This window comes from Neoarius graeffei, chromosome 14, assembly GCF_027579695.1.
Source record: "Neoarius graeffei isolate fNeoGra1 chromosome 14, fNeoGra1.pri, whole genome shotgun sequence".
NCBI lineage: Eukaryota > Metazoa > Chordata > Actinopteri > Siluriformes > Ariidae > Neoarius > Neoarius graeffei.
In genome coordinates this window covers 25,550,868-25,572,963 of record NC_083582.1, presented here as the reverse complement: position 1 = coordinate 25,572,963, position 22,096 = coordinate 25,550,868, and the positions used below count along the sequence as shown (strand labels likewise).

The 22,096-nt window shown below is 42.3% G+C and overlaps 1 protein-coding gene across 1 annotated transcript in view; it reads left to right on the top strand.

Moving 5' to 3' along the window:
- The first annotated feature begins 1,589 nt into the window (after positions 1-1,589).
- cops3 (COP9 signalosome subunit 3) overlaps positions 1,590-22,096 on the top strand; it is a 29,928-nt gene continuing 9,421 nt past the window's right edge. Inside the window, exons 1-9 of the mRNA XM_060939476.1 lie at positions 1,590-1,769; positions 5,102-5,231; positions 11,978-12,090; positions 12,347-12,396; positions 12,611-12,703; positions 12,819-12,998; positions 13,248-13,388; positions 15,623-15,796; positions 15,983-16,069. Of these exons, the coding sequence (XP_060795459.1) occupies positions 1,715-1,769; positions 5,102-5,231; positions 11,978-12,090; positions 12,347-12,396; positions 12,611-12,703; positions 12,819-12,998; positions 13,248-13,388; positions 15,623-15,796; positions 15,983-16,069 (1,023 nt within the window). The 5' untranslated portion in view covers positions 1,590-1,714. The remainder of the gene's footprint in view (positions 1,770-5,101; positions 5,232-11,977; positions 12,091-12,346; positions 12,397-12,610; positions 12,704-12,818; positions 12,999-13,247; positions 13,389-15,622; positions 15,797-15,982; positions 16,070-22,096) is intronic.

Here is a 22,096-nt window from a genome sequence, read left to right as displayed (position 1 = left end):
CTCATGAAAATCAGAAATCCAGTATCTCAAATTATTAGAATATTCCCTAAGATCAATTAAAAAAAAGGATTTACAATACAGAAATGTCCAACTTCTGAAAAGTATATTCATATATACACTCAATACTTGGTTGGGGCTCCTTTACCATGAATTACTGTATCAATGCGGTGTGGCATGGAGGTGATCAGTCTGTGGCACTGCTGAGGTGTTATTGAAGCCTAGGTTGCTTTGATAGTGGCCTTCAGCATATCTGTATTTTTGGGTCAGGTGTTTCTCATCTTCCTCTTGACAATACCCCATAGATTCTCTATGGGGTTCAGGTCAGGCAAGTTGGCTGGCCAATCAAACACAGTAATATCATGGTCAGCAAACCACTTGGTAGTAGTTTTGGCACTGTGAGTAGGTGCTAAGTCCTGCTGGAAAAGGAAATCAGCATCTCCAAAAAGCTCGTCAGCAGATGGAAGCATGAAGTGCTCTAAAATCTCCTGGTAGATGGCTGTGATGACTTTGGACTTGATAAAATACAGTGGACCAACACCAGCAGATGACATGGACCCCAAATCATCACAGACTGTGGAAACTTCACGCTGGGCTTCAAACACCTTGGATTCTGTGCCTCTCCACTCTTCCTCCAGACTCTAGAACCGTGATTTCCAAATTAAATGCAAAATGTACTTTCATCTGAAAAGAGGACTTTGGACCACTGAGCAACAATCTATTTCTTTCTCTCCTTAGCCCAGATAAGACACTTCTGACATTGTCTCTGGCTCAGAAGTAGCTTGATATTAGGAATGCGAAAGTTGTATCCCCTTTTTTGAAGATGTCTGTTCGTGATGGGTCTTGATACACTGACACCAGCCTCAGTCCACTCCTTGTGAAGCTCTCCCAAGTTCTTGAATCAACTTTTCTTGACAATCCTCTCAAGACTGCGGCCATCCCTGTTGCTTGTGCACCTTTTCCAGCCACCCTTTTCAGCAATGACCTTTAGTGGCTTACCCTCCTTGTGGAGGGCATCAGTCATCATCTTCTGGACAACAGTCAAGTCAGCAGTCTTCCCCATGATTGTGGTTGTGTGTACTGAACTAGACCAAGAGATACACTGTGTTCATACTGTTTTACTCAATCTCAAAATGAAATATTTTAATATTTTGAGATGGGGTTTATGTTTTTGTACTGTATGCCATACTGATTAAAATTAAAATAGAAAAATGCTTGAAACATTTTAGTTTATGTGTAATGAGTCTATAATATATAACATTTTCATTTTCTTAAATAACTGATGGAAAATATTGAACTTTTTCACAATATTCTAATTTTTTGAGATGCACTAGTATTAACTTACTTATTTCTGTCGTGATCTCCAGTCTCTCACACTGAGGCTGCTACAGTGATGCAAATAAATAGGCATAAATGTATTTGTATAAAAGAGCACAGAGATACTAAAATTTAAGGACAACTGTCCTAAAAGATAAACGTAAGAACATGTATCTTATTCATTGAAAAACTTTTCTTTCAACTCTGGAGCACAACTCACAATAACCAACCACAAATCTCGCGAACGGTGTTATGATGATGCTGTATCGCGAGAGTTTGGTTTCTGTTGGTGGCGGCTGAGGCCCCAGACCCGCTCTGTTTCAACCTGTTTAGCTAGCACTTATTTCTGACACCTGAATGAAAACTGGTGAAAGCGGCCTCTTCGCAAACTTGTAGAATCATGGCTTCAGCGCTGGAGCAGTTTGTGAACAATGTGCGGCAATTATCTGCTCAAGGTATGGATACAGCTCATGAAGAGACCCAAACATTCAAGATTAGCAAGGTACTTAGTTAGAACGCGTTATTCTTTCCTCACCGGTATTCCGACAAACACGCCTCCTTTACCTCAGTGTTCTGTAGCGCATGCGCGTACACCATATGATGATTGGAGCACGGCCGTTCCCATATGACTTAACATCCAATCCGAATAGCGGAGGCGGGACCTACTGGTGCGGAAAATACGGGTGTGGAAAACACAGAACTAGCCTGTTTAGGTAACATGCTAGGAGTTTTAGTTGACAGAACTTTTAGCTTGCATGCTTGTGAGTTTGTTCCTTCTGTATAAAGTGAAATCACTACTGTGTAAAATGGGTACTTGGGTACAGAAACACGGTTCGGTTTCATCACCGATAGACAACAGAATGTCGCTTCATAAATGTCGCTGTGATAGTGAGCTAGCAGAATTAGCCACAGCGTAGCTAACGAGTAACCTGCGATAAACAAGTCATAATGTTCCTCACTGACTGACACTCAGTACATGACTGGGAATTCTGTAAAATCTGCTCAATTCAGTAGAGTTGGAGTGTTTTCTGTAAGGCTGTGCAGGCCGGAGCTGCCCTCATTAGGACCCCGACTCTGGGGACTGCAAATCATCATCAGGCTTTATTTCACTTTACTGAGAAACTGCGTGTGGCCCTCACAGTGAAACCGGCTGTGTACAGTGCAGCACTGAGCCAAGCTCTGCTCTGACAGCACTGCAGCTGGGTTATTGTAGTTAGAGTTGTTCATCAGCAATAACAGGTGATCTGTCTTCAACCTCCTGTAGCATGGGCCAAGGGATGCACTTCACTGAGAATTAACGTTTTCTTTACAAATCCATATTAAAGAGCAACAGTGAATGAGTCTTCATTTTACTGACACTCAGTGCCAAAAGCATATTTCCTCTGCACACAGCATTGAGTGAAAAGTTAAACCTACCACGCAAACCAAATAAAGAATGAAAACTTGCCTTTCGGCAATCAGAACCCACAATGTGCCATGTGTGGGTTTTAAGATGATGTTTTTTTTTTCTTTGTCACAGTAGAAACAGCATTTGAAACCCCTCTCTACTTAAAGGGGTACCAAATATAATATATACAGTTGCTGATGTGACAAAGTAACGTATTCTATCAAATTTATATACTAGAAAACAACGAAATATCTTGGTAATTGTAAATATAATAGTCGGTATGCTAAACGGCACAAGAGTCGCCATTTTTAAAAGACTGTGACGTCAGCCCTACCCACTGCACTAGGAGAGAAGCGTGTAATCATGGCGTCGGGCGCATCAAGTGAAAGCAACAGCTCTGTCGAATCATACGAAGAGATCCCGCAAGACACACTGCAAGCAGGCTATGGCTTAAGGGCCCCATACACGTTCAAAAAAGTCGTCAAAATTTTGCATCAAAATTTTGATACAAAGTTTGATCATGTGTAGGGTGTTTTGATGTCAGAAATTTGATGTCAAAATTTTGAACCCAAATTTTGGCATATCAAATCACTTTGATATTTTTTGAAGAGTCGTGAAATTATTGATGCGTGTGTGGGGGGCTTCAGTGTGATGGACAAGCGTTCACTTGGTGGTATAGATGAACGCATCACAGTGTGACAAGATTTCAATATCAATGTCTTGACAAGGTCCAATAATTCATCGAAGGATGGGGCATCCATCCTAAGGAAATTACGGAAGTCCTCTGGTTCTTTGAGACGAAGTTCTCTGAGGAGGTTGACGTGACCGTACGTTCGCCGTTTCAAAAACCAGTCTTTCGACCATTTCCGTCGATGCCGAGGCGGTTCATTGTCCAAAGCGAACACAAGTGCTACGGCCACTGCTGCGTCCATGTCAAAGTTTTTGACAATACTGAATTTTTGATCGAAAAAACATTGAATCATGTGTGGACATTTTGCATCAAAATTTTGATATCAAAATTTTGATACAAAATTTTGATGACTTTTTTGAATGTGTATGGGGCCCTTTAGAAGGGTACCAGTTTGAACCAGTTTGTGTAGCCGATCACTTACAATTCATCCTACTTTCCGATTCACACATGCTAGTCCCAACCTCAATGAGCCAACACAACTGGGCACATACATACGTCATGAGTGTTACGCAGAGAAAATGAACGTGCATTCTGATTGGATAAAATTAATATCATGGCGGGCTGTTCAAACTGCGGAAATAGTTTGCCCGAGCTACTTTCAAAACACTATAACTTTCCAACCTTAGAACAAAAAACTTTTGTAAGTCTTGAATAAGGTTCGTTAATGTGTGTTTTATTGTTATATTTACTCTATATATTGCCCTCTGTTCCCCTTTAAATATTTTCTTGAGCATTTTTTACTTACAGCAGGAAAGATCTCAAAACTGTCTGCCGTTCCAAAGCAATGCATCTTCTTTGCTGTATGTTTTTGTTTAGATAATACACCGTTGTGATAATACTGCTTCAGATTCTTTTTTTTTTTCCAAGTCAAGTCAACTTTATTGTCAAATATGCTATACATGGGTGGCACGGTGGTGTAGTGGTTAGCGCTGTCGCCTCACAGCAAGAAGGTCTGGGTTCGAGCCCCGTGGCCGGCGAGGGCCTTTCTGTGTGGAGTTTGCATGTTCTCCCCGTGTCCGCGTGGGTTTCCTCCGGGTGCTCCGGTTTCCCCCACAGTCCAAAGACATGCAGGTTAGGTTAACTGGTGACTCTAAATTGACCGTAGGTGTGAATGTGAATGTGAATGGTTGTCTGTGTCTATGTGTCAGCCCTGTGATGACCTGGCGACTTGTCCAGGGTGTACCCCGCCTTTTGCCTGTAGTCAGCTGGGATAGGCTCCAGCTTGCCTGCAACCCTGTAGAACAGGATAAAGCAGCTAGAGATGATGAGATGAGATGCTATGCATGCTCGACGTATAGCACAGATGAAATTTCAGTCCTCTCTGACCCACGGTGCAAACAGGCAATGCAATAAATAAAAATAGAATAACTGAAATAAACAGTATAAACACTCCTAGATAAGAAATAGACTAAAACACTCACAGGTGTATATATACATACACATACATATAAATTGGAGCAAAGGGATATAAAATAACAGTCAAGGGCACTTGAGGTATAGCAGGTAAACATGAAATAAGCAGTATAAACAATAAACTAATAGCTGTTAAGGTGAGGTAGTGCGGAATAGTGCAAATGAGCGAGGTAAAGTGAAATGTGCAGTTCCTGAGTTCAGTGTGCGAATGAATGTTGAGATTCTGTGACACGTCTGGCTTTTTTTTACACAGAGATGTAAAGTTCTGCTGCCTGTGTGTCTGTTCTCCACTTTAGGCCAGATGACTCAGCTGTGCGAGCTGATCAATAAAAGCGGAGAGCTGCTTGCGAAGAACCTTTCCCACCTGGACACTGTGTTAGGAGCACTGGACATCCAGGAGCACTCTCTCGGAGTGCTGGCAGTGCTGTGAGTCTGCACATCACCCTCAGACATGTGTCAGAGATTCCTTGTTCGATAAAGGAGCAATTGCATCACAGAGAACCATGAAATGCCAGCTGTGGCATTGCTTTTAGTTTGTGACATGAGGGCAACATGCCACACTGAACAGCCTTTATTACATCACTCTGGCATCTGTTTAACTCTTCAGAGAAAAACCAATAAGCAGGGTTTTGTTTTTTTTGTTAATTAAATGCTGATTTAGTGTCAGAAGTGAATGCAATTCCCAGTTGCATTGTGTTTCACGTTAATCGGTGTGTTGCAGTCGTGTTACGTTGAAATGCAATCACATATTTGAAAATGATGCTTTGGGGCCCTTTTCTGAATACAGGTCCGTCCCGGAGATCAGCTTAGAGCTGTGATTGGACAGTGTTTGTATTCCACTGTGGCACAACTGCAACATGCAGATCAAAGTGAAACGCGTTGCACCCAGGGGCTTGCGTTCACATCTGATGCTAAATCAGTGTTTAGCTTATTGTTTTTCCCTGACAGATAAAAGATTACCCTTTGGTTTGGTATGTCCTGGTGTCAGAATGAAATGTTTTTACTTTCCCCTCCAAATGTGATTGTTTTTTTTTTTATCTGGCAAAGAATCTTACAATCTCCATACAGACATTAAAAGGAATATTTTGGTCAAATATGACTTTCCCTAACAATTTTGGCTGCTACTGTTTTCAGCTCAGTGACTTCCTTTTGACTGTTTTTGTAGTTCACTGTCCTACCGTGTCAGAAACCACAGAGCCGTTATGTTTGATGTGCTGAACACTGTTTGAGATGAATGTGTGATGATTTATTCATACTGTTTGCACAGTGCTTTGTAGCTTCAACAATTTTCAGATATACTATAATGGCAAAAGTATGTGGACACCTGACCATCGCAGCCATATGTGTTTATTGAACATCCCATTTCAGATATAATCCTTCCCTGTTATAATAACCTCCACTCTTCTGGGAAGATTTTGAAGTGTGGCTGTGGGGATTTGTGTTCAGCCAGCCATAAGGCCATTAGTGAGATCAGGCACTGATATTGGGTGAGGAGGCCTGGGGTGCAGTTGGTGGTCCAGATCATCTCTCTCAAAAAGCAGTGTCCAAACTGTCAGGATGTAATGGTAACAGCATAAAAAGGGCCATCAGTTTACAAGCAGCAAAAAAGCTGCACTGTAGATGCTTAATGGTTGAAGGCACTGGGCTTTCATTTGGAGAACGTGGGTTTGTGTCCCCCATTTGGCATGATGAGTGTGAGTGTACGTGCACTCTGCCTTTTGTCACTGTAGTCAGCGAGCATATTAAAGCAAGCCACAAACCAAAGCCTCCTGCCTTCATAAGAAACCATTCAAGACACTAACTTTTATTAAGATGGACAAAATTCTGCTTTGGTCCGAGCCATGCCATGATGTTTTGATTTATTATAAAACCTCGATCAACCCATAACATTACCCATAACTTTTTTTAAACCAACAGAGTGTTAGAGAAAATATCAGTACAGGCTGGCTAATTTTAAATGTGTTACCTTCAGCAAAACTTTTCCCCCAATAAAATATACTAAGGGATGCAAACCTGCATCTTCAGACTGGTAGACCTGCATTTTCAGCACTACACCACCTCACACTATAACACTATGATGAACCAACAAAGTTCCTTATTTTATTTCTCGTCTCAGTGCATGGAGAATAGTAGTATTAATAAAGATGTTCCTGTGTGTCACATTGAAGATGACCTCATGACAGTTTCATGCTTCGTTGCTATGACAACCGGCTGTAATGGAAAACGACCTGCTGATACCAAAAGCGAGTAGAGTCGAACCGCTACCATGCAGTGAAAAAGGGCCAAAAGGTGTTCAGTGGGGTTGAAGTGCAGGACACTTGTTCTTCCACTCCAGCCTTAACACACCATGTCGTCATGGAGCACGCTTTGTACACAGGAACATAGTCATGCTGGAACAGGTTTGGGCCTCTTCGTTCCGGTGAAGGGAAACTGTAGTCTTACAGCTTATAAAGACATTCTGTACAATTGTGTGTTTCCAACGTTTGTTGGTAACAGTTTGGGGTGGAATAACACGAGTGTCAGTGTGGGAAATAAAGAATTTGAAGCAGACTGTCACAAGACCGACAAGTATGAAATGTTGTCTGTCCACCCAAATTTCAGTCTGTCTGTCCAAAGTAGAGCCCTGCACTCCCGCGGGAGTCTCGCGGGACCCGCCGCAAAGCAGTGCGGCGCGGGACAAATTTTGAAAGCTCATTGCGGGCGCGGGCGGGAGCGGGAGTGCACATATGCGGGCGGGAGCGGTGATAAGCTGCAGTCCCGCTAACTAAAAACGTGTTTAAAATAAAATTTATAAATTATTAATTTATGTCTATCATGTATAATTTGTGCTGGATATTTTATTTGGCATTAATAAAAACATTTTAAGATGCCTAAATTTGCAGAGAGAGTCAGATTGCCAGATTGAGTGAGGAATGGCATCTTAAATTTGCCATTGATCACCCTAACGGGCAATCCTTTGATCACTCTAATGACTCGCCGTTCACACCCAGCCTCCAGTGACCCACACTAATGCCGCTTTTCCACTACAAACGCGGCTGAGTCGGGCTGAGCCGTGCCGTGCTGAGTCGAGCTGAACGGGGCTGTTGGAGTTGCGTTTCGACTTCAACCGCGCTGAACCGTGCTGGCTGGAAGTGGGTGGACACATTGGGTGGAGTTAGCGAAAGTGGGTGGACGTCACGTGATGTCGTTAAGCAGCGCAAACAGTGACATCAGTGAGCTTTTAAGAGGTAGTCTCACGACCCGGATAGTAAACAATAAACATGGAGGACATGGAGTTGTTAGTGTTGCTGGTCTTGGTGCTGTGGCTTGTTGTCACCGACAACGCCAACAGATACTGGCAAGAGCGTATAGATGAGGCGAGGAGCATAAGGCTTCAGAAATTCTCGTAATTCGTAATTCTTCTTCTTCCGGGTTTACGGTGTTTACAGATCCCAGCGCGCTCGCGGGGCGTGTGGGCATGTGAGGACACTCCTCCTCACCAATCAGTGCACAGGGGAGTGTCTGCTCACGCCCCCAGCCTCACTCGGCACGGTTTGGCTCGCTTCAGACCCACTCCAAAACGGTGCCAGTTTTAGGGGCTAAGCAGGGCTGAAGCGAGCTGAGTCGTGCTGTTTTTTGGTAGTCGAAACGCGAGCCGTGTCGGGCTGAAGTGAGCTGAAGCGAGCTGAAGTGAGCTGAAAAAGGGTAGTGGAAAAGGGCCATAACATGATGCCTCACTAGTGACACCTTAGATGAGCTGGTCATCAGAATTCTGATTCTGATTCTGATCCTGGAGAGGATAAATAACTCTCGTACGTTTCCGATTCCTTTCCTCTTCCGTGTTTGAGATCTTTATGTGCAACTATAGCCCTATAATGGCTACAGTAGCCTATACTGTCGATTTTTTGTTGTTGTAGGCTAGGACTGTGTTTTGTTATAACATTTATATATGCTATGCTTATAGGGTATTCTATAGGATATTCTAGTTAGAAATGCTTAACAAATGTAAACTGGGTTAGCCTAATGCTTTGTATGGCTGAACAGTAAATATACCAAATTTCCACTTGGAATTGCGTGCTCGCCTGTCTTTTTTTTTATTGTTTATTATTATTAGAGACACTGACGAAGGCAACAGCCGAAACGTTTGTCTCCTTCTGCTGCTAAAAACAACTGAAAAGAAATGTAACTAAAAGAATAAGTTCGAGTGCGATCCATTTCTCCTTTCACACTAATTATTCATAGGAGACGCACCACGGGAGAGCGCATACTTAAATGATTAGCCTACTTAAATTATTATTATTAGGTCTACATGCTGCCATTTCAACATTCCAAATTCAGAAACAAGGTAAATAATAACAAACGTGAACGTGAGCTGTAGATATTTATGCTCAAATCCACTCAAAGTAGGGGGCGGGGCACCATCACGCTGTGTCAAGACAAGAACTTTCCTGAGAAATAACGCGAACGTCTGCATCATGCGGGATTTGCGGGCGGGAGCGGGACAAAATATGGCAGGCGGGAGCGGGACTGAAAATCATAATTCTTTGCGGGTGGGAGCGGGACTGCACAATGCAGGCGGGAGCGGGACTGAAAAATCCGACCCGCGCAGACCTCTAGTCCAAAGGCCTGGAACAATGCGGCTGGGGGTCTGGGGCCTGCCTTCGGACTCTGGAAGCTAAAGGGCTTCAGATGCCTGGAGATGGCTTCTCAGCTATTTCCAGGCACGTTTTTGGTGATCTTCAAAGGCCAAATTACACTAGACATTAGTTGCTAATTACACTACAAATTGAATATAATTTACAAGAAAATGACAGAAGATTCAAGAAAAGCATGTTTAAAGTTATACCCGAGAAAACAGTAGCACACACGGGTCAGTTCCACGCCTAGAAAAAAGTATGGGGGGCAAGGATGTTCCAGTTGGTTATAACTTACTAGTACTCATACATAGGTACTATAATAACACTCATGAAACATTATGTCAGCAATGACTATTTTTGATACTACCCATATGGAAAAGATGTTGATAAATCTTATAAAATTTGTATGTCCTTTGTCTGAAACTTCTATGTAAAGCATACAACAGTGAAACCAGATATAAGATCCTTAGTAAATTTGAACAAAATGAAACTTGTATGATTTGCGTATTTATCAGAACAATATATGACAGTAATGCAAAAGTGGCCACTTTCAGGAGTATATCATATTCCTTATATGATGCACAATACATGAAACATAAACTGAAGGTGATGAAAAGTTATATTTTTTTTATAAGTTTCTTCTATTTCTTTTCCATATGGGTATGTTCATAAGAAGTCTAGTCATTAGACAAGGGTCATCTCTATCATCCTTCAAGAAATTAGTAAAAACTTATGTTTCGTGACATTCTTACTGCATGATGTTATTTACTGTTCTTGTATGATGATGTACTCCTACTTTTTATGTCTGTTTATATCCTTGATTGTTTATGATTCTTGATTGCTATTGTTTATGTTCTCGATTGTAAGTCGCTTTGGGTTTAAAAAGCATCTGCCAAATGCAATTAAAGTAAAATTAAAGTATATAAGAAATTTAGTAATTAAAAATACAGCTATTCTTACATAGAGTTACAATTTTGAGCACAAGATTCCAAGTAACTTTAACAAAATGACTTTTAAAATGGCTCAGGACTAGACAGATCATTTGGTATTCAGACTAAAATCTGTTGCACTGGAACTTGGAAAATAGAAGAAAATAAAAACTCTTAAAATATAAATCTACATCCTACAAAGCATATTACTATGACTGTCATTATGAATGAAAAAAATGCACATGATAACCACTGATCGGCAGTTTGGCACTTAATACTGTACTGCAAAGTTTCATGTAAACTGAACTCTTAACTGACTGGATCAATCAGATACTGTCAACCCTAAAACACTAGTTCAAATGCATCGTGCAATAAAAAACAACAGTGAATACTCATCTCATCTCATTATCTCTAGCTGCTTTATCCTGTTCTACAGGGTCGCAGGCAAGCTGGAGCCTATCCCAGCTGACTACGGGCGAGAGGCAGGGTACACCCTGGACAAGTCGCCAGGTCATCACAGGGCTGACACATAGACACAGACAACCATTCACACTCACATTCACACCTACGCTCAATTTAGAGTCACCAGTTAACCTAACCTGCATGTCTTTGGACTGTGGGGGAAACCGGAGCACCCGGAGGAAACCCACGCGGACACAGGGAGAACATGCAAACTCCACACAGAAAGGCCCTCGCCGGCCCCGGGGCTCGAACCCAGGACCTTCTTGCTGTGAGGCGACAGCGCTAACCACTATACCACCGTGCCGCCCACAGTGAATACTGATTATTATTATTATTATTGTTGTTGTTTTTGTTGTTGTCTTACTTAGTGTGCCGCTCGGGGAACGGGAGGTGCCTGTAAATTTTGGCGGGGCTAGGACCTTCAGTGGCTGAGTTATGAACTTTTAAAACCCAGTGTGTGCAAGCGGCTGGAGCCAGGGGTCATGCTAAAGTTTTCCGCAAGCCACACTCGCTCCTGACTTCGAAAAGTCCCACGGAGAGGGTTGTGCCTGTAAAGTTTGCCGGGGCTAGGACCATCTGTGGCTGAGTTATGAATTTTTAAAGGCTGGCTTGAGCCAGGGCTCGTGTTAAAGTTTTTCGGGGGCTCCGGGGCGAATAATGGGCCTAGCTGCGGTCCTAGTGGGCTGTTCCTGAGCTGGTTCGAAAAGGCTCTGGGAGAGGGATGCGCCTGTAAAGTTTGACGGGGTTAGGACCATGGGTGGGCAAGGTATGAATTTTAAAAGTCAGGCTCACAGGGCCCCCGTTTCACAGGCCATGTTACGACATATTCACCCAGTAGAACTAGAAGTAGATTAGACCCATATCTTTACAATTTTTACGGTTTGATGCTTTTGAAATACAAGCGGACAAATGTGAAAATTACTGATAAACGCCCACCAGTTCTGCCTTATTTCCCACACTGGGTGTGATGGTCAGTTGTCCACAAACTTTTGGCCATAAGAGTGTATAGTAAATCAACCAAGCAAATATGTATTTATATGTAATTTTTATATGTATGTAATTTACTTTATATGTAATTACTAAAACTGGTTGCTAAGTCTTTATAGCGGTTATTGCTTTGGCATTGGTTTAATTCACATGTTCATATTATGCTTCATAATTTTAGATTTGTGAAGTTCTCCATGCCCAACATCCCCGACTTTGAGACGTTGTTCTCTCAAGTCCAGCTCTTCATCAGTACTTGCAACGGAGAACACATTCGATACGCAACAGATACTTGTGAGTTTACACTCTTCTGCAGTCTACATGCTTTCTGTGAGATAACTGGAAAGCGTGCAGTTTTTCCCCAGTAAGGAAGCCACGTTGTCCTGGTTTTTGTTGGATACATTCAGACTGCTGTCCAGAAATAAACTCTGCCGCAAAGCATATTCATGTCACTTGACTGTCTGCCCTAAAAAGTGCTTTGTACAGGAGACACTGCAAGTGTTTAGCATCAGGTTATGCATTCCCTTTCGTCTTCCTGTTTATTTCTCAGTTGCTGGGCTTTGCCATCAGTTGACGAATGCTCTAGTGGAACGGAAACAGGTAAAGTTTTTTAACACCCTCTGGAGCTAACAATCATAAAACTGATAAATGTAACTGTGTTGTCCTTTATTTAATAACAATTGAAATTGTTGGAAAATTGCTGTCCCATTTTTCCTGCCGGGGAAATCTCTCTTCACATTCACAGGTTGGCCGAGAGATGAAATAACCAAGGCTGCTAAAATGCATCATTAATGCATTTTCTTTGCTTTCACAGCCATTGCGTGGGATAAGTATACTCAAACAAGCAATAGACAAAATGCAGATGAACACAAACCAGCTTACCTCAGTGCATGCAGATCTGTGTCAGGTGGGTCTAAACTGCAGGACTGAGAAAGAATGACAAAACACATGACCAAATAATGTCATTCATAATGTCAATGCTGGGTGAAACTCAAAAAGGTGCCGATTTTGCATCTCACCAGCTATGCCTGCTAGCAAAATGCTTCAAGCCTGCAGTTCCTTTCCTGGAGCTGGACATGATGGACATCTGCAAAGAGAATGGCGCATATGATGCAAAGCACTTTCTGTGTTACTATTATTACGGCGGCATGATCTACACGGGTTTGAAGAACTTCGAACGAGCACTGTATTTCTTTGAGCAGGTACTGCGCCAGGGTTTTTCTCTTTTTTCAAAATTGTAGCTAATTGTGTTTTATACACATGATGGAAAAGATGGCCTTTATCCTCTCACTCATTAGTTAAAACACTAGTTGAATTCTAAAATGTCTTTTACTTTCTCTGGCCATAGGTGGTTCATATCATTACAATGAGATTTTATGGGTACATTCAAATGTCAAAACATAAACACAAGTTGGTCATAAAAAGGCTCACCACTCTTCTTTCCTCCTTAGGCTATAACCACTCCGGCTATGGCAGTCAGTCACATCATGCTTGAGGCTTATAAGAAGTATATTCTTGTCTCTCTCATCCTCCATGGCAAGGTGCAGCAGCTTCCCAAATACACATCACAGATCGTGGGCAGGTTCATTAAGGTGAGGCTTTCACCAAAGCATGGATGTGTGTGTTGCTGTTACTTTTCCTAGTGTTAAGAGTGGAAGCCCTGTTCAGATGTACATCAAGTAATAATTTCCAAGTACCGTAAATCCTCTAATATAGGCCGGGGCCTTTATTTCACTCAAGTGCATCTTGGTCCAGGCCATTATTGGAAGGAGGCCAGAATTAGAGGCAGGCCTCTATTTCTATTTGAGCAAAACAGACTACCAGTGGAATGAATAAAAACGAGATTTTGTGTCTATTTGAACCTATAAAATAGGTTCATTTATTGAAAAAGTACAGTTACCATAACGGTATACAGAACATTATCAACAAATACCAGTAATTCAGACATCCTTTCCAGCAGGGTTGAACTGTAAGGTACGCACTAGCGGTGTAATCCCCCCCCCCCCCCCCCCCCCCCAAAAAAAAAAAAACGCTTGCGTGCTGCAGTTTCTATGAAGAGTCGATCTATAGGCTTATACACAAAACAACGATAGAACTTTAACTTGAAATTGAACAATAGCCTTCCATGAACACAGGCTGATATTTGAACAACATATGTGAACTACACACGACAATAAACAATAAACTCTTTATAGCCTCGATTAGAATCTAGTGAACTTGCTCAGCACTACCACACGCACGACTCTGACACACACTGTAGTGCAACGTGGGGTACATAGACTCGTTGAAAAACTCCTCGGGTATTTTTCTGAGTTTACCGAAAATCAGAGTAGAAGGAGCCACCCACCCTCTGTCTGGTTTGAAGCGGTTCTGTAGGACATTGAGCTTTACAGAGTCCGGTGCACATTTTAAGGCATCTGGTTGAAGTTTACCTATGTCTGATAAATCTGATGTCAGTGATAGCGGGCTGACTCGTGGCTCATTAGTAAAGCTATCTGATGGCTCATTTGTCAGCAAGGTGGAGCAACCATCTACTTCTGATCGTAAGGGACATGGGGAGATGTAGGTGTTCTTATATGAAATTCACTGGCTGTATGGCTAGTTTCAAACTCAGAGGTAGATGAAGGCAATTCCCTCAAAGGAACTGAGCTCGCATCCAGCTGCAGCGTACTGCTGCTAGGTTGCGGAGGAGTGGAAGCTGCCGGTGCCGTGTTACTAGCTGATACTGGAGAGGACTGGCAAGCAGATGACACCCCTGGATCACTGCTTTTGGACTTTTTCGTAAAAGTCTGAAACAAGCTCGTTTGTTTCAGGGTTCGTTTACTCATTTTTGACTCGCTTCTCAATAAATTCTCGCACAAGCTCTGACTACTGACGATTGTCTGTCTCCGTTTCTCAAAACTGGAGAGAATCTCAGTGGTGCAAGAAAAGTATATCTGCATTGACCAATGAGCTTTCTTGGTCACGCACACCCCGCCCACTCCTGAAGCACACAAATGCGCCGGCACACACACGTCTCTCTCTCTCTCTCTCTCTCTCTCTCTCTCTCTCAAATTATGTTGCATTGCCAAAGCATTCAGGTAACAATTATAATTTAAAAAAAAATCTCTCTTCCCAAGGTATCGTTGGAAACATCGTTGGTTATAGCCCCGGTCTGTATTAGAGTCCGGCCATTATTTACCTCCTCCGACAGCGAGACCGGCCAATATTAGAGTCCCGGCCAGTAATGGAATACAGGCCAGTATTAGAGGATTTGCTGTACTTACCTGTGGTTTATTTTTGTCTGGCCTGGCTGTATCCATGAATGTCTCCCTCATTCTCTATTGCTGAATTATCTACTGATTTTATAATTTGTCGGTGAAAATATATTGTTATACAAAACATATATTTCAAGCATATGGGGGTTGCATGGGTTATGCACAAATCTTCACTTGGAACAAGCGTTCACTTTCACACGATGGGCTTCATTTATCTATCTTTTAGCAAAGTTAAGAAAATATGATCTCGCTGTCGATAGCCAATCCCTGCTAAAGCTACAAGCTGTTCTTCAGTACTGTTCTGATTATGAAGTGGTGCAGTCACACCTAGACTTTATGAGCTCAGCAGTTATGCCATGCCAGGAAGAGTGTTTATGTACACAGTTTGAGAAAAGTGAACACCTTTCAGTTGTTCTGTGTGATTTTTTTTCTGTTTTAATTTTATTATCCAAACTCACCTCCTTTTCTCTCCTTTTTTTTTTTTTTAAATCTAGGGACCTGGGAATGTTTAATAACCCCTAATGTGTAATTTAATATCTTTTTTTTGTTTGTTTTGTTTGTTTCTCTAGCCCCTTAGTAATGTTTACCACGAGCTGGCTCAAGTGTACTCCACCAACAACCCCGCCGAGCTGCGCAGCCTCGTCAACAAGCACAGCGAAACATTTACACGTGACAATAATATGGGCCTGGTCAAGCAGTGCCTCTCTTCACTGTACAAGAAGAACATCCAGAGGCTAACCAAGGTCTCCTACTGCACAGTGTCAGTTTGTTAAGAGTTAAATGGGGAAAGGAACTAAATAAATGTCAGCAATTAGCCTACTAAGCCACCAGAGAAATGCTTGTACACCTGCAGTGTTTCAAATCTACATTATAATCAGTCATGTTTATAAATGGTTGATTTGGATACGCTGCCTTTCCCTGTGATGCAGACGTTCCTGACGTTGTCTTTACAAGACATGGCAAGTCGAGTTCAGCTCTCAGGGCCTCAGGAGGCAGAGAAATACGTCCTGCATATGGTGAGTCAGCAATACCATCACTGTCATGACATCCTGCATTTACTTAACAAGCACTGCTGTTGGTATTCCCAGCAAAATGACAGCACTGGAATGAAAATACCAGAAATTAAATAAACAAAGATTTGTCTCCATTTGCATCATCTGATGTCCTTATCCAGAGCAATTGCAGAGCTGGTGCAAATAGGCCAGGTCTGTGCTAAACATACAGTGTCTTGCAAAAGTATTCATTCCCCCTTGGGGTTTGCACCATTTGATTTATACAACATGCCTACCGCTTTATCCCTCTGGGTTCTGAGGGCATTTTCTGGCACTCTGATGATTTTGGCATGCTCTGATTTTTGTCAGTTTCAACAAATTGAAGCAGTATTTTCAAAGTCATATGACCTTTTTTTGTATTCAGCACAAGTTCAGCTACAATAATATCCATGTAGTATGTATGTCATGATTGTACTTCTAAAAAATTAACAGATAAATGCAAAAACAGCAAATAAATGCAAAAAAAGCAGTTTTAGAATTGTGTTGAAATGTGATTTATTATACCTATGATTTGTTTTTCATCCTAATTATTGTTTGTGACACAATAAAAAAAAAAATGGACGTTTAAAGTGGTAGGCATGTTGTGTAAATCAAATGGTGCTAACCCTCCAAAAATCCATTTTTGCCACAAAACAGGACAAATACCAAGGGGGATGAATACTTTTGCAAGACACTGTACTATCACTGTTTGGGAGGATACTTTGCAGTTACAGGATACTCATGATTAAAATTACTAATCTCCGGTCTCACTACTCATTTGATGAAGTAGATAAACTACAGTCTACTTTGTTAAACTGATGAATGTCAGCTGCTACTTTATTGCACAAAATAAAGTTAACATTACTTAACTGGAAAACAGCAATCATTTTAAAAAACAAATTATTTATCAAAATCTTGGACATTTTTTGATAATTCAGGGGGTCACCAGGAAATTTATTAAGCACGCATCACTCTGTTAGCCAGCTAGGCAATCAACAACAAGAAAAACTAAACAAAATGCCCACCTTTGTGTGTACACCTTTTAAATTGGTCCTTGACAATTTTGGATGTTGACAGTATTTTCATTTTCAGTGTGCATAGTGTACAAACAAATGCGTGTGCCAGGACTCATCAGCTAGCCACAGTCCAGAATACAGACCCAGCAAAGTATCTCACGGGATTAACCTGAGCGCTGTACTGTAGCATACTGTATTAGAGCTGATTTTTATATGGGGGAAAAAAGGTACAGTAGTTCCATGATTCTGCTTTTCTAAACATGAGCCATTGCTGTTTTTGTAGCAGATCCTGTGTTTCAGTTGGTAATTAATCACTGTGTATTACTGTACACCATGTTCCTCAACACTGCGTATTACCATACACCGCGTTTCCCAATGCTGCATGTTGCCACATACCGCGTTCCTCAACACTACATGTTAAGATTACACTGTATAATACCATACAAACTGAAAATGATTTGCAAATAACATTTAACCTGTCTTGCATTCAAAATAACACAGCAGCACATTATTTGATGTTTTACCTTGTGAATTTTCTCATTCTCATCTCAGTATCTCTAGCCGCTTTATCCTGTTCTACAGGGTCGCAGGCAAGCTGGAGCCTATCCCAGCTGACTACGGGTGAAAGGCAGGGTACACCCTGGACAAGTCGCCAGGTCATCACAGGGCTGACACACAGACACAGACAACCATTCACACTCACATTCACACCTACGGTCAATTTAGAGTCACCAGTTAACCTAACCTGCATGTCTTTGGACTGTGGGGGAAACCGGAGCACCCGGAGGAAACCCACGCGGACACGGGGAGAACATGCAAACTCCACACAGAAAGGCCCTCGCCGGCCACGGGGCTCGAACCCGGACCTTCTTGCTGTGAGGCGACAGCGCTAACCACTACACCACCGTGCCGCCCTCGTGAATTTTATCTATCTATCTATCTATCTATCTATCTATCTATCTATCTATCTATCTATCTATCTATCTATCTATTTAAACAAAAATAAACTTTTTCCCCAATTTTGATTCTTGCAACATATTTCAAAAATAGTTGTGACAGTGAAGCATGTACCACTTTGTATGCTGCATTGCCCAACGTTGTAACATTACCATATGCTGCGCATTGTCGTATGCTGCTAAGGCCCAAGGCTGCACGTTGCCAAACACTATATTTTACCATATGCTGCTGACACACTTGGATGACAAGTAACTTTCAACTTGAGCTTTGTGCTTCCAGTATTTCACTTATTGCTGTTCCCACAAGCATTTTAGCACATGCCATTCACATATGCTACACATAATAAGACCAAAACCAAAGTGCTAAGTTACTTGCAGCTGGCTAGCTTCATGTTCAAGGCGAGTGTGTTGCATTTTGTGTCCTGTTTCAACTCTGTCTCTTTCTGAGTCATTCTTCTGAAAAGACAAACATAACACAAAAGGAAACTTGCCACGATCACACACAAGTGAGAATCCATAACATGTTACCTGCTGGTTCAACCCGCCTCCTCTCCATATGCAGCTGATACTTGACCATGCCCCTGCTGACACATACCCCCATTGCCTGAACTTTCAGCCGATGTATGCCCTTTCGCTTCCTATCATAAAATGTCTTCGAGCCTTCTGTCCGATGTGTCAGTCTGCAGAAAAAAGGGAGAGAGAAGTCATGAGTGCAACAGTGGGCCACAAAGCCACTTTAATTCGGCAAAAAGTCTGTTCTCTTGGCTTTGTCTACTGGCCCATATCTGGTGCTCTCTTTTTAGTGAGGTCAGTCAGTGTGCTGGTGATGTCCAAAAAATTAGGTACAAACCTGTGATACTAGCCAGCCAGCCCCAAGAACTGCCTCATACCCTTTCAGGTCTTGGGGCTCAGGCAGGCCACGGTCACTGCTGTCTTTTAAATTTGGGGCTGCATCTGCCCATGGCTCAAGTTGCCATATTGCAACATTAGCGTAAGTGAAGAAAAATTTGTGGATCTGCTCCGGACGGGCTGCAAAAATTTTCTTCCTTGGCCCATGCTATACCCTTCCACTAAGTTTCATGGAAATTGATGAGTTGGTGGGTTTTACACAGTCTAGTTTAGAGACAGACAGACAGACAGACAGACAGACAAACAAACTGCACCGAAAACATAACCTCCTTGGTGGAGGTAATAAAGGCAAGTCATGCTTAACCAAACAGTTCATCAGTGTGAGGCAATGCATCACATTTTGACTTTTCTAAAGTCAAAGCAAAAATGGACCGGCCCATCAGCACCAAGACCATAGGTTGGTCCAATCACTATGGTACTCCTTCCATGTAGGACATAGCCTTGAGTTCCTTCCAAACCTTTTTTTTTTTTTAATAAATGAATGTGTGTGTGTTTTTACAACTAACTGGTAGGAGCAGCTATGTAGAACCACGTGAGTGTCAGTGTGGTGTTCTATGACGTCTGTCTGACTGGGCAGAGGCAAAAATCATAAAATTCCCCTTGCAACTTGTGCTCTCTGGGTATGGTGAGAGGTCTTCTCTGCAGGGCACTGGGGTAAATTGGGCTGCACTTTTTAGGTTTACCTCCAGTTCCAGCTCCTCCCTTTTGGCACCCACCCTTGCCAAAGCCACAGGAACCGCCTCTGTCCATTGCTTTTGGAGATTGAGGTAGCATATTTGAAGTACATTACCTCTATCTGTTCGCCTGACTTCATAGTCGACTTCTCCAGCTTGCTGCCCTTGCCACTTCACGAGTAATTTGAAAGTTGATATGGGAGGTTGTTCTTGAGCCTGATGCAAATTGTCCTGTATGGAGATCTTGCATGTGACGTCACAGTCGATCCAGATTGTGACAGACGCCATTTTGTCGGTCAAACGCCATATTTCCGCCTTCTACTTCTACCTTTTCTTCTGGAAAACCCTACTATATACAATTCTACTACAACGGCTGCGGCTACAAGCTCTCCCTACCTGTGCACGTTTTTTATGTTTGTTTTTTGTGTGTATTTTTGCGTGTTGTTCGTCTGTATCGGACTTCAATATCCACTACAACCGTATGGTCCAAAACTATCACAAATGGGTATGGTGCCAAGGTGTCTCCTTGCAGCACTCCTGCTTGTGTCTTGAAGGGCCTGGTGTCCCCATCTGGAGTTATCACTTTAGCCCTGGTGCCCTCGTACAGCCTGCCTATGGCGCTAACGATTAGCTCCGGGATGCCGTAGGCCTTCAGGATCTTCAGCATCTTGCCCCTATGGATGGTGTCAAATGCCTTCTTAAAGTCTGTGAAGGTGATTATGGCAGGTAAGTTGTGACTCTTTATGCCCTCGATCAGTCTGCGTAGAGCGAGTATGTGTCTGGCAGTCGATCTTCCTTCTCTGAACCCATTGTGGTTGTGTCTCAGATGTTCTTCCACAGCTGGCCTTATTCTGTTTAGCAGCATCCTGTTGAAGATTTTGGCTCCTAGTGAGCTCAGGCTGATGCTCTTGTAGTTGCTCCCCAGTCTGAGATCACCAGATTTGGGTATAGGAATGATATTATTTAACAGGGACCACTGCTCAGGCTTCAACAGGGCACTGATGAGGGGGCATCAGTGCCCTGTTGCAGAAGTCTAGGATGATTTCGTCTAACCCTTCACATCTCTTCAGAACTTCTGGTGGTATCCCATCTTCCCCACTAGCCTTTCCTTCAACCAAGGATTTCTTTGCTTTCTCATACAGTGGTACCTGAAAGTTTGTGAACCCTTTAGAATTTTCTATATTTCTGCATAAATATGACCTAAACATCATCAGATTTTCACACAAGTCCTAAAAGTAGATAAAGAGAACCCAGTTAAACAAATGAGACAAAAATATTATACTTGGTCATTTATTTATTGAGGAAAATGATCCAATATTACATATCTGTGAGTGGCAAAAGTATGTGAACCTTTGCTTTCAGTATCTGGTGTGACCCCCTTGTGCAACTAAACATTTCCAGTAACTGTTGATCGGTCCTGCACACCGGCTTGGAGGAATTTTAGCCCATTCCTCCATACAGAACAGCTTCAACTCTGGGATGTTGGTGGGTTTCCTCACATGAACTGCTTGCTTCAAGTCCTTCCACAACATTTTGATTGGATTAAGGTCAGAACTTTGACTTGGTCATTCCAAAACATTAACTTTATTCTTCTTTGACCATTCTTTGGGAGAATGAATTGTGTGCTTAGGGTCATTGTTTTGCTGCATGACCCACCTTCTCTTGAGATTCAGTTCATGGACAGATGTCCTGACATTTTCCTTTAGAATTTGCTGGTATAATTCAGAATTCATTCTTCCATCAACAATGGCAAGCCGTCCTGGCCCAGATGCAGCAAAACAGGCCCAAACCATGATACTACCACCACCACGTTTCACAGATGGGATAAGGTTCTTATGTTGGAATGCAGTATTTTTCTTTCTCCAAACATAACACTTCTCATTTAAACCAAAAAGTTCTATTTTGGTCTCCTCTGTCCACAAAACATTTTTCCAATAGCCTTCTGGCTTGTCCACGTGATCTTTAGCAAACTGCAGACGAGCAGCAATGTTCTTTTTGGAGAGCAGTGGCTTTCTCCTTGCAACCTTGCCATGCACACCATTGTTGTTCAGTGTTCTCCTGATGGTGGACTCATGAACATTAACATTAGCCAATGTGAGAGAGGCCTTCAGTTGCTTAGAAGTTACCCTGGGGTCCTTTGTGACCTCGCCGACTATTACACGCCTTGCTCTTGAAGTGATCTTTGTTGGTCGACCACTCCTGGGGAGGGTAACAATGCTCTTGAATTTCCTCCATTTGTATACAATCTGTCTGACTGTGGATTGGTGGAGTCCAATCTCTTTAGAGATGGTTTTGTAACCTTTTCCAGCCTGATGAGCATCAACAACGCTTTTTCTGAAGTCCTCAGAAATCTCCTTTGTTCGTGCCATGATACACTTCCACAAACATGTGTTGTGAAGATCAGACTTTGATAGATCCCTGTTCTTTAAATAAAACAGGGTGCCCACTCACACCTGA